Genomic DNA, 13,326 nt, shown 5'->3' on the forward strand with positions numbered 1-13,326 from the left:
TGTGCCCTGCAGCTGGAGACGAGATGTCTGGACTGTCTCAGGTTGGCAGCTCTTTCACATTGTTGCAACCTGTACAGCTGGCAGTTAATTAACCAAATAAATAGATCTTACCCTGGCAAAAGAGGCACACCCATATCTTCCAGAGGGTGCACTGAATCACAGACATTGCTATTTCACCGTCTGTGTCCAGTGGAGGGGTGTGGGGGGGAGCTCATAACCTGCAGCAAGGCAGTTAAAATAATCGATGAGTGCATGTTGTTCAATCCAAGACAGGGACGGGGAGCGGGGGGAGGAGGAGGGTGTAGGAAGGGAGAGAGAGAGACAGAGAGGAAAGGAGGGAGGGTGTGGTGGCTAGGGAGGGGGGGAGGGAGGCGGGAAAGGTGCTGATTTCAGCCCTGTAGCGTCAGGATTGCGTCAATTTGGGTTTCAACCACGTACTCAGTCTCAGAGCGGAGCTACTCAGAAGAGCCAAAACAGGAAGGGGGTTGCAAATCAGTGTGCAAAGGGGAGGACCGAAGGTTCCCCTCCCCCGTCTCCTCCAGTCCCCTCGCAGCCTCCTCCTCCACTGTCCCCACTGCTCGTGTCTCCGGGTTTTGGGTGTTTTTTGTTGTTGTTCCTTTTTTCCTCCCCCTTTATTTATTTATTTATTTTTTTAACTGCGCTGGCAAAGACGATTATCTGGGAGCCGTGAGAGCGGACAGCCAGGGGACAGCAGTGCAGTGCGCTTGGTGCCCCGGGCGAGTCGCTCGGCATCCCGGACAGCGGCTCCAGCACCGCGGACAGCGGCTCCAGCACCGCGGACAGCGGCTCCAGCACCGCGGACAGCGGCTCCAGCACCGGACAGAGGTTCCAGCCCCGCGGACATCGCTCGCCGCAAACATGGCCCCGATAGCGGACAGCCGCCAGCAGTTCGGTAAGCGCGTCCCGGGTCCCCGCAGCCGGGGCTGGGTGATGCTCCCCTTCCCGGGAGAGGAGAAACCTCTGCTGAGCCTCCCGGTGCCTCCCAGCTCAGCTTGTTGGGAGGGACCTGGTTTTCCCCGCAGTTCTCTTCAGGTCTCAGAAGTTGTGTGAATCTGCTTTCTTTCCCTAATCTCTCTTCCTTCCTCCCTACCCGTTCCTCCTCCCTGGTAAAGTACCGGAAGAGATAAAGAGATTTTTGTAGGTGCGGTTTTGGATGGGAGAGGTTGGGGCTGTTTTCTGTATCTCTGTTGAAGTAATGTGCATCAAGAGTTAGATGATATAAATGCATCTTGTGCCACAGAGAAAATCTTTGTTCAAGTCATTCTTGGAATGATTGTCATTCCTTTTATTTTTATTGTAGGTCACTCGTTAGTTAAAGTGAAAGGACATTGCTAGGAAGATGAAAATACAGGATTTCAGTGTTTTTAGTTGAACAGCTGCATCTTAACCAACCCGGTTTCATTAAGAGTAACAAAGATGACAATGAACTTTTCAGTTTTGTCATATCTGTGCAATGGATGCACTGTGGTACTAGAAATTTCAGAAACAGTCATGTATGTGCACTTATAAAATGCATACATAAGTTGTTTTAGTCAGAAAAGCAGTAAGAGAGAACATTTGTGAACTCTGCTTTACAAATATTGACTCTAGTCTGCATTCCGCTTGCTTTAGCAGTGGTTTGATTCAAGGATCATTCCATTGACTTAGTGAAGAGACTCCAGATTTATATCAAATAACTGGGATAGTAACTTCCCCCAGAATCAGTAGGTGATGTTTTCTATTCATGCACTCCCTTGAATGTTAACCAATTGATTATGACAAAAGCAAGAAATTAATGTTGTGAGAAAATTTGTTGTAAATATAAAATTTTAGTTACCATTTCATTTTCTTTCCTATTCCACCCACTTGAGGTTTCTAACCACACTTGTGACATCATGCTTGTCTAATTACTTATTTAAGAAACATGATTAATATTTCAATCATCAAATTGATTTTGTCACTACTTTCAGTAGTTCTAGAATTAAATTAGAACATAATATCTATGATTACTATGAAAAGTCTATTATCTCATTAGAAAGTACTGCAAATGTACAAACCATTCTTAAAAGATATTAAAGTATTCTGATTAGTTTTCAGTTACTTTAGCTTACTATTTTTACACTGTGTGCATTTAAATTTCTGCAGTGCAGGGAATTCTTGAAACTCAAAACCATGTGCCTAAGTTAGGAAAAATACTTTTTGATTATGTATATGGCTTTCAGTAACTTCATTAAGTTCTTGCAATTAAGTATATACACTAGTGCAGCTTGTAGGCATCAGGGAAGTGTTGTCATAAAAAATTAATAGCCAGGCCTGATCATTTCTGTGCTGGAACATTATGTCCTACTTTGCTCTGATAGTATTGTTGTGGACTTTTTTTTTTTTTTTTTGTGAATCATGCCACTAAAAAGCAAACGTGTATTGGCAGCACATTTATCTGCCCAGCTTTTGCCTGGATGAAGTTGGTTTAGTAATACAGGGGCATAGTTTTTCTGTACTCATTCAGAAGGACCAGAGAGAAAGAGAACTGTTACATAATTGTCTGTATGAATAAACAATGTCATGACATTAATATTCTATTGGACAGACAGGGTTGCAAGGAATAGAGATTAAGCTCTGATTGTTACATTGTGGGAGGTTTGAACTCACTTAACAATGTTACTTATGGGCAAAATTGGCTTTCTAATTAGTTGTGCTCATTTACCCTTCCATGCATGCTTTGAAGGGCTAATGATACTCCATATGTAAATGATATAGCCACATGGTAATGGAGGTTGTAACACTTGCTCAGGTTTCTCTTTATTCAATGTAAGTACCAGATTCATATTAAAACTCTAGAGAATTCTGTTTTAACATTTTTTCTTATATACTCCTAAGAAGTACTGACCCTTTCTGTAAACTCTCCATAAGCTCTGCTTCAGTGTCTTAAATATAAAGCTTAGTGGTTGCCAATAACAAACTCAGCTTTGAACTCACGTGTGCTACCTAATGTCATATCCATCTGGAAAAGACACTTGCCATATAATTATTCTAAATTTTCTTGATAGACTTCCTCTTGCAAAGTATTGAAAATCCCAGTGAAACTGTTGAGTGCTATAACCTCCAATTAAACTCACTTCTTTCAAGAGATATCTCCAGGCAATTATGTGATCAGACCATTAAAAATAGTTAATTGAGTGTACAAAGTATTCTAGGAAACACTATGGAAGGCAGACGATGTAGCTATAAGTAATATATATTTCAGAGTGTATTTTACCTAACCAACAAAACCTCCCTAAAGCCAAAGCTGAAACCAGCTGAGGGCTGTGTTACTCACAGATATATAAACTCAGAAACTACATACAGAGGGTTGAGACAGTACAGAAATTACGAACTGTGATTATTATTAGGATGGGAATAGTATTTTCCTCCCTAACTCTCCGTGTATGGAAAAATACTAGCATAACAAGTGTGCCTTAGAGTGGGACTGCACACTGGTGCCTGCAGATGGCGAGCAATGTGTACAATGCAGAGCATTTCCAGTCTGTCAATCCTGCTGATATCACCATCTCATATCAGCTTGTTTTACTAAATTATTGCTTTATTAAATATCACGCAGAATTCAAGGTACTGCTGTTTATGTGCTTGCTATTTATTTGATTTGCAGATGAAATTCCTACAGTGGTTGGGATCTTTAGTGCATTTGGCCTTGTCTTCTCTGTCTCCCTCTTTGCCTGGATCTGCTGCCAACGCAAATCTTCCAAGTCCAATAAGACCCCTCCATACAAGTTTGTGCATGTTCTGAAGGGGGTTGATATTTACCCTGAGAATCTCAACAGCAAAAAGAAGTTTGGAGCAGATGATAAAAGTGAAGCAAAGAACAAATCAGCAATGCCAAAGAATTCTCTTCATCTTGACCTGGAGAAGAGAGATCTAAATGGCAATTTCCCCAAAACAACCACAAAAATGCAGGGCTCTCCAGATCCTGAAAATTCATCTCCTAAGCACTTTGCAGAAAGGAAGAAAGATTCAGTATCCCCTGACAGCTTAAAATCCATCACTTCCCTGTCATCTGAAGATAAACAAGACAAGTTAGGAACTCTCTTTTTCTCTTTAGAGTACAACTTTGAGAAAAAAGCATTTGTAGTGAACATCAAAGAAGCTCGTGGGCTGCCAGCAATGGATGAACAGTCAATGACTTCTGATCCCTACATCAAAATGACAATCCTGCCTGAGAAAAAGCACAAGGTGAAAACCAGAGTGCTGAGAAAAACCTTAGATCCAGCTTTTGATGAGACTTTTACGTTTTATGGGATCCCCTACAGCCAAATTCAAGACTTAACACTTCACTTCATGGTCTTGAGCTTCGACAGATTTTCCAGAGATGATGTCATTGGAGAAGTCCTCATCCCCCTCGCTGGAATTGAACTCTCGGAAGGAAGGCTGCTAATGGACAGAGAGATCATCAAAAGAAATGTTAGGGTAACACCTTTTTTATTCAAAGTTTGAAAACGTTGTGACAGGGTTAGCTGTGATTCTTGTGTAATGCTGCTGCCATCTTGGAAAGAAAAACCAAAAAGCTCACCAGGCAATTCCTGAGATGCTTTCCTAATGGCAGTGTGAGGAAGCCATTACACAAACACAATGGAAAAAAACCACATTACAAACAAGCTTGTTGAAAGAAATTGCTAATTCCGTAAGTTCTAATTTCTTATTCATCTGGTCCAGCAGGTTTGAGAGGACCCATATCAGCTGACTCAAGCAGACTCAACCCCCACTGATTTGCTTTTAATTGCTTTTAAATGAAAGAATAAAAATATTTATGTATTATTTCTTTTCTCCTCCATCCCCTATTATATTTGACATAATTCTTTCTTAAATCTTGCTGAAGTCAACGGAAATGTCAACTGCATGAGTTGTGTAGCATATTCTTAAGAAATGTAGGTAGTCCTTAGTTAGAGAAGTGGGACCTGTTAGAGACCATATTGTTGATGTTGTAGGGTGTTCTTGTACATTGGTGCTGTCACCACCTTGTCTCTCATGAATTGTGATACAGGCTGCAGGTTTACTAAAAGTTGTAAAAGTAGACTTGTTGGAGTTACCAACAAAACTTCCTGACTTTACTGGGACAGAAATATTTCATGCTGTGCTGTCTCAAATCAGGATGTAAGGGTCATAGGCATCACACACACACGTCTCTTAAACCCCTGTTAAGGAAGTGGAATGTGTATTGACATCCAACATGATTCGTTTCAAATGATAAGCATGCTAACAAATAAAATTAATGTCTACTAGGCAACATAGCTAATACTGTTATTTTGCAATTCTATCACTATATAGCAACAAATATAAGCATGTTGCTGATCTTTTGTTGATAACTTACTGGATTTTCTGGTATAAAAGGTACTATCTTCTCTTGTTTCTCTTGCCTTCCTTCTCCCTTTAAAATAAACAACTCCTGCTAATTCAAATCAGATAATCATAGAGAAAATCCTTGATCTCACCTTTATTTCACATATATTATACTGCTTTAGAGTGTCAAGGGATAAGATTTCACTGACAGTTTGAATCCTTTCTGTTTAAAATACTTTACCAAATATTTTTTATTTACGTTTACTAGATTTTTTTCTCCCCAATATATCTATATGGAATTTTGCTTTGCTTAAGATAATTTTCTTTTTTTAACTGAGGTTTTTTTTTTCATTATTTCATTTCTACTCTCCAAAGATAATGATGTCATGTCAACCTATACTGTCCATTTATTGTTCATTTATTGTTTTATTTGTTCAGACGGATAAACAAGCATAGGAAAAGTTATATAACTAATAGAGAAAAAAATTACATTCACTATGCAAATCAGAATAGTTGCACATGTTATGTTCTTTTACAGAGTTTCAGAGTATACACTTCTGTGACATTTCATAAACCTTTCTAACTCTGGTTTAAAGCTTGGTCAATATAATTGCTTATAAATAGTTTTATTCCTTTTTTTCCACTTTAATTTCCTCAGAAATCATCTGGTCGTGGAGAATTACTGGTCTCTCTCTGTTATCAATCTACAACAAACACCCTCACTGTCGTTGTTCTAAAAGCCAGGCATCTGCCTAAATCTGATGTGTCAGGACTATCAGGTAATGGTTTAAATAATTAATATAACCTAAGAATATGAAACAGAATGATAAAAGACAGCTGAAGTGCTGCATTTCAAAGACTAAAAATATTCCAAAAATGCAGAAATGGTATTTACATCCTATTCATTTTATTAATATCTAGGTCAATGCTTTATTTCCAGGGTATGTATTTTACAAATTTGTTCCTCAATCGCATAAAAAAATGGTGACATCTGCTAGCACTGGAAACCAATGAGTTTTATGATTGTCTTGAACAGAACCCATCTGCCATAAGCGTGGGATGTTGTTTGCAGATACCAGAAGCTTTATTTATGACAAAAAAAAAAAGAGTTTATTTGTAGAAGATCAGTATTGAATGAGATCATCATATGATTTATCTCAGAAGAAAAGCAGCCTCTTACCTCTGTGTTGAATTTGGCCCACTGAGCCCTAGCATTTTTTAGCAAGCTGAAAAGGTGAGCTGTGCCAGTGCTGGGAGGAGGCAGCATGGCACACATGCTTTATCGTGAGCTAAATTTGGGGTGCACTAAGAGGGATCAGGTTTTATCCTCTCTTCTCCTTGTCTGCTGCTATTTCTCATTCAGTGGAATCTCCACTGAAGCCAATTCTAGAATTGCACATAGAAGGCACATTAAGGCTATATAACATAATAACAGTATAAAATTTAATGTCCTATATATAAGACTGCCACACAAATACAACAGTACACAAAAAAGGGCTGTAGTACCACATCTGCCGCTCTTCTTTATTGAACTTATAGTCTTCCATTTCATTCTATATTATGAAAAAAGCAGAAGAGGAAGTAGATTTGGGAAGCACCGAATAATTATTACTGCAGTCAATTATACAGTTTTTCTATTTCTCATAATGCAATTTACCTGGAAAATTAGCTCATACTGAATTAAATGAAACAAATCTATAAGTAACTCTCATTGAGTTCCATTTAAACCTTCCTTTTTATCTAAATTTTTTTTTACGTATCAGAAGGAGAAAGGATGCATATGGAACCCAACAATTTACTTGACTAAAAGTGAGGATATGTACTTTAAAAATCAACCCCAAAGTCACAGAAGATAGTGGTGGTTTCATGAAGGCAGCATACCAGCCAGTTGATCTCAACAGACCTGCCTGGTGTTTACCCAGCTGGGAAAATAACTTGGCAAGAAAAGCCCTCCTAGTCACAGCACCCACCTGGGATAAAATAAACAATTCCAGAATTCAACCTCCTTGAGAAGAGAGGAATTTTTTAATACTCAGAAGCTCTTCCATTTTCACAATCTCCCTGATTTCTTTGGTCACTGGAGATAAGTGACCTTTACTAGCCTAATAAAATCAAGAGGAACTCTTCAACCTTATCTAGCGGTTGATCAAAGGTAACAAAACTTCCTCTAAAAAGAAATGGAAACCAGTATGAATCCATTGATTGATATTCATTTTGATATTATGTTTGTATGACATACAGTAATTTCAAAGCCATTGAGTATTTTCATTAAGCTCTGTTTTTGAAATGTTCACTATGGTAATAGAATGTGAAAGTGAAGAGATACTCTATTACATCCTCTCCATTACTCTATTCTAATAGACTACTGTCAGTTCAAGAAAAAACATAACTTTTACTCATCTAACCATTTCAATCTGATTACTGTGACATAAACTGTACAAATACTGTTCAGTTTTACTATTCCTTCTTTTAAAAAAGTGTCAGGTGCTCTTGATGATTAACTTGGCTGATTGTTTACATAAAATATCATGTTTGACTGGGTTCAGCAGAGAAGAGTTTGTACTACATCATTGCACCACAAGAACCTGGAAAGAGGCCCATAATTTCACAGAATAAATGCCAAAGTAATTGAAAGGGTTGAATTTTAAAATGTCTCCTCTGAAAGAATAAATATGGCCATTATTGAAGACAATAGCAAGGGAAACTCACAACAATTAAATAAAATTATGATGAATGCAAACACTCAAAGTTGTATGGCAGCTGAAAATATGGACATTTTCCCTTCCTGTATTCAACAGTAGTACAGTATAAGTATAAAGACAGACACACATTCCAACAGCAAACATACCCTTACATTTAAAACATACCTAAACATACCTTTACATTTAAAGTTTAGTGTCATATTTGTTCAAAAACAATTGGTGGCCTCAATTTAATCAAGTGAATAGAACCCCAGCAGAAATATCACATCCTTTCTCTCAGTCCAAGTTTATTCAATCCTTTCTGAAGATCTTCTCTTCATAAGTTTGATTAGTGCTGAAGATTATACTCCAACAGAATGTGTGAAAAGCAAATTTCTGTGCAATAATACATATTTTTTTGTAGACCTTTAGAATTTTGTGCATTTTCAGACCATCTTTGAATATGGTAGAGGTGTTGTTGGTTTAATGGACTATAGGACAGAACTTATCTCTTGAAGGAAACACCTGTATTGGATCACAGTCTAAACTTCACTGCCTGGTTTGAACACTATTTTGGTGACCATAAAAGGAAATTAAGGGGCTAATTCATCTCTGTAAAGAAAAAAAAGTAAAAATTGAATTAGGTGAATCATCCTTAATAACTTGAAACAACTACTCATTGTGATGTAATTATATTGGATAATTATGGACTTTACCATAAATTAGATCAAGGAATTTCTAAACATTGTTCAATAGATGATCTGTGCTCTTTCTTTTCATTGTAGATCCTTACGTCAAAGTGAACCTGTATCATTCCAAGAAAAGAATTTCTAAAAAGAAAACCCACGTGAAGAAGTGTACCCCCAATGCAGTGTTCAATGAATTGTTTGTCTTTGACATTCCTTGTGAGGGCCTTGATGATATCAGCATTGAATTTCTGGTTTTAGATTCAGACAGGGGGTCGAGGAATGAGGTCATTGGCCGGTTAACCTTGGGATCCTCAGAAGAAGGAACAGGTGGAGAGCACTGGAAGGAAATTTGTGAATATCCCAGGAGACAAATTGCCAAATGGCATATGCTATGTGATGGTTAGCAGCTTAGAGAAGGGTTGAATCTTAAAACTCTATGTGTTATTTCCATAGGCAAGGAGCAAGTTTTCTTTTTGTTTTGTTTTGTATTTTTTTGGGTTTTTTTGTTTTTCTTTGCTGTGTATAATTACTAGCTATTAAATACAGAACTTTTTTTTTATTTTTTCAAGGGGGTCAGGGATTTGAAATGAAATTGGATTGAATTATCAAAACAGAAGGTAACTTAATTTTTACAGTAAAAAACAGAATTTATATTTCATTAAACTTTAACATAATTAGTTCAGATTAATGTTCTTCTAGAGTTTAAGTGGCCTGTAAATTCTGAAGCACTGTAAACCTTAAGAAGAACAAACTAGTTTTTGAAAGAGTCACTTAGTGACTCATATATACGAGAAGATAACCTTGCTACAATACAATTACAAAAAAAACCCCACCTGTGGCTTATTAGGGAAGGGGATGGATCTATAAAAGCCATGGGGATTGAGAGTGAGTAGGGGGGGGGAATTCTTCTCGCCCCTACACCAAAAACCTTTTATGAAAATTTAGTCATTATTTGCAAGTTTTGATTATTTATACTTTAATCATTCCAAAGAATGAAGATGTTTTCAGCATTTAGCTTTACATATCACATTGTGTAAAACTATTTTTTTAAGTGTCAAATTTTCCTTAGTAAATTTTTATATATAGTTTGTTTTATTACAGAGACCAAAACAGATACATTCTTCAAACTAATGATCACATCAACATACACTTTTTTGTTAAAAGGGCTCCTTTACGGGTGACTGTACATGTTACAGTATAGCTAGAATTCGGGGTTAGATATGGCTTGTATTTTTTTCCTCTAGATAGGATTACACTTTAAACATTTCAAGCCATACAAAAGAATTTCTGTTGAGATGATGTAACTTACAGGATATTACAATCAATTACTTTTCCTTTTCATAATTACTAATTATATCTTAAAGATTCGCTAGTATGAAAAACAGGTTTATGTTTTTGGTTGTTTTTTTTTTTTTAAATTTATTAAAAATAAACAAAATAGTGAATAAATAAAGAAGAAAACCTTATTCTGCTGTTTAACTTCATGTATTTAACCTCCTGGACTGTAACAAATGCCATTACAGTCAGTATCAATTTACAAACTTCGATGCATTTTTAAAATTTTGCAGGAGAAGAAACCAAATTCACTTTATAATTTCTCCAATATTACGTAGACAAAGTACTTGGGAAGTACTTTGATTATATGAATTAATGTACATTACTGACTGTACTGAAAATGGTGGTGGTAAGGGGAAACAACATCCTGATTTCATGCCAGTGTGACACGTCTAAACTTAAATTGTGTCAGGCTGAGGAAATATCAAGTGTAACAATAAGAAGCGTACAAATAAAGCATTTAGACCTATGAAATTTAGTCTTGGTCACACCAGATAGGTTTTTAGGCTGTCAGAACTATAGCACAACTATAAGCAGATTATTTCCTAAAGTTTGTGCACTAACTTCTGATACAGATTTGTTTGCAAGTATTAGTCCTACTTCATTTTCAAGTACAATATATATAAAGAAGAAGATGGTGATGTTAGCTGTTGACATAAGAAGGGTTAAAAAAGTGGAAAACCATTTTCAGTATTTTTGCATACATCATTTGTCACAGGTAATCCCATTGAAGCAAATGAGACTACTTGGGAATTGAGGTACTCCTCATTGTGAGTAAAGGTAGCAAAACGGGCATGCCAGGTTAGAACACACCAAACATACATTGAATGTCAATCTACTTTCATTAAACAACAGACCTAGGTCCTACTTAAAACTGTTGGGGATTTGTTGTCTACTTTACCTGTTCTCATATGGCCAAATTATGTTTGCAGGAAAGGACACTGAAATATGAAATATGCAAGTAGACAAATAGTACTGGGAGAATTCCATTGAGGCTCTTCCAGGTTTTGTGTCAGTATTTTCTCCAGTTTTTGAGAATGTGTTTGATACAACAGTGTTTATAGATTTCTGTAAAAATACATTTTCAAATGACATAAACATGCTTTTTATGATGATGCTAAATGTAAAAATATTGCGTATTGTATGTATAAAGGAGAGGAATCTTTTTGATTATTTCTTTAGAAAGCTGATTAACTGCTTAAGGGCTAGAGTTTGCCAGCTGCATTCAAGCAGAGCTAATCCAAAGCCACCAAATGAAAGGATAGATGCCCACAGGCTTCAGTGGGGTTTCTAGAGCAATCACAGAGCAAAACTCTCCTGACTCAACCCAGAAATGCCACTGGGACCATGGATATGGGGAAACACTGTTTTACCCAATGGAAATTGGGAGAGTTTAGGTCAATATAACACAATCAGAGTTGTTATAATTTCTGAAAAGGAAAGACCTGAGCTGGAAATGATTGCATCAAAGAGAGTGGGGCATCTTGCAATTAAAAAAGATGGAGGTTTTTGTATGCTGGCCCATAAGTAGTTCATTATCTCTAAAAATCAGATGACAGGCATCATCTGTCTCCAGCGAACACAAAATATGACATTAGGGGATAACAATTCATCTTTTTGAATTAATGCTGGGCTGTGATGATCATCTTTCATTTTGCATCCAACAAGTCGTCACTAATTTCTTTTTTCTTAGTTTTTATAACAGCTTGAGAGTCAATATTTCTACCAGCTAAATGGCAGGTTTTTTGGGGGTAGGGGGGTTGGAATGGGAAAGGGAAGCAAAGAAGTTTTTATTAAATCTAAAAAAATCCTGTAAATACATGTTGGTTTTGTTTTGCTTTGTTTTCATTTAAAGCAATTCTTAGTTCGGAGAGTTGAGTAAAGACGACTTGTAACACATTTTAAATCAGAAAGAGGCAGGAGAGCGAATGTAGGCCTGTACTGAGGTGAGAAATTCTGCTGTTTTATAAAGTATTCAATTCTCATTGTGAATATCGAACTCTGTTAAGGATACTGTACTGTATTAAACATGTAAAAAAATGATGTTTGTCTAAGTAGCTTACGAAAATAATAACTCCTTGAATGGGAGACTATCCATGTCTGGAGATCTGTCGTAACTAAATACCTGATTCGTTATGGTGTTGTAACTTAATAGAAGCTATTCAAGAGGAAGCATGGTGTATGAGATTTTGTAAGTTATTTGTGCTGGTTCTGTATGTTGTGCCATGTGTGTAAGACAAGAATAAACTGCTGCTTTTGTTCATCCCATCCCAAAATAATTATCCCACCTATGTATCTTTTCCCCACCCCCAAATATTTCTGCTATTGTTTGTGTTCATGGTCTACTCTTTCATGCTTCTATCAGAAAGCATTTGACTTGCAAAATCTTCCTCTTCTCACAGAGGTGGATTAGATTTGTTCTGCCAAATACTACTCAGGCACATCACATGTTCTTTATTCCCAGCTGCTTGATGAATATGAGTCCTGAATTGTACTCTGCACTTGGGCTAGAACTTGGAACACAGCCCATGACAGAAAATATGAGTCTTATAGGGACTGATATACAGATGTAATCAAGAATGAATTCTAATATATTAGGTAGAAGGAGCAAAATTGAAGTATTCTACTGTCATTCTAGTTGTTTTCCAGAAACAAAATATTTGCCCTGGCTAATCATGCTGTACCTCTTCCTTGTTGACAAGGAAGTCATGTCAGGCTCCAGCTAGTCAGGTGAGTTTGGAAGTTGGGATAGAGAAAACATTGATTGAAGTGCTATACACAAATAGAAACTTTGCTGCCTTGGTCTCTAAGATCATTACTAGCACAGAAACAGAAATCAGGGAAGGAAGAAGGCAGCTGCAGCTTGGATACAGACTGCCACTTAATGACTCCCATTGTGAGCTCCAGCATCTGGAAGGGATCCCTGATCCTTGTGGCAGAAATCAGTTACAGGATTCATGAGCCAGATGTATAAAATAGAACATCTTCCACATTTATAAGCTGGTATATTCTCCCTGACAAATCTCCTGTCCCCAGGAGGCAGGTATCAAGTGAGACTGCTCTACTCCATCCCATGCAGGCACTTCTTCTTTCTTCCTTGCATTGTACAGCTCTCCTCAAACAATGGTGATTCACATGGTTCACATTCTAGACCTACTTATTCAGGACAAAGATCAAGAATGTCTTTATGTTTTGACCAAGAATGTCTTTATGTTTTCATCAAGGATGTCTTTGTGTTTTTCAAATACAATGCAGGTGAGTCTCAGGGGAAATCTCTAAGTTCATGTTCT

General features: G+C 37.2%; 1 protein-coding gene across 2 annotated transcripts; it reads left to right on the top strand.

Moving 5' to 3' along the window:
* Positions 1 to 407: 407 nt before the first annotated feature.
* Positions 408 to 12,299, top strand: SYT4 (synaptotagmin 4). Of its 2 annotated transcripts, none has more exons than XM_033085893.2 (4): positions 408 to 913; positions 3,647 to 4,455; positions 5,990 to 6,110; positions 8,798 to 12,299. In XM_033085893.2, exons 1-4 carry the CDS (start codon positions 880 to 882, stop codon positions 9,103 to 9,105), a joined length of 1,272 nt encoding a protein of 423 aa, XP_032941784.1. In that variant the 5' UTR covers positions 408 to 879; the 3' UTR covers positions 9,106 to 12,299. The 2 variants fall into 2 exon arrangements, with proteins under 2 accessions (XP_032941784.1, XP_032941783.1); XM_033085892.2 differs by having other exon boundaries at positions 409 to 913; positions 3,647 to 4,461.
* The last annotated feature ends 1,027 nt before the right edge of the window (positions 12,300 to 13,326 follow it).

The sequence above is a fragment of the Catharus ustulatus genome, chromosome Z, assembly GCF_009819885.2.
Source record: "Catharus ustulatus isolate bCatUst1 chromosome Z, bCatUst1.pri.v2, whole genome shotgun sequence".
Lineage (NCBI taxonomy): Eukaryota > Metazoa > Chordata > Aves > Passeriformes > Turdidae > Catharus > Catharus ustulatus.

Excerpts from the sequence above, each read along its gene's own strand:
- SYT4 (XM_033085892.2), top strand. The coding sequence starts at position 880 with ATGGCCCCGATAGCGGACAGCCGCCAGCAGTTCG. Across the intron at positions 914-3,646 it reads GGACAGCCGCCAGCAGTTCG|ATGAAATTCCTACAGTGGTT; the intron begins GTAAGCGCGTCC and ends TTTGATTTGCAG. Across the intron at positions 6,111-8,797 it reads TGATGTGTCAGGACTATCAG|ATCCTTACGTCAAAGTGAAC; the intron begins GTAATGGTTTAA and ends TTTTCATTGTAG.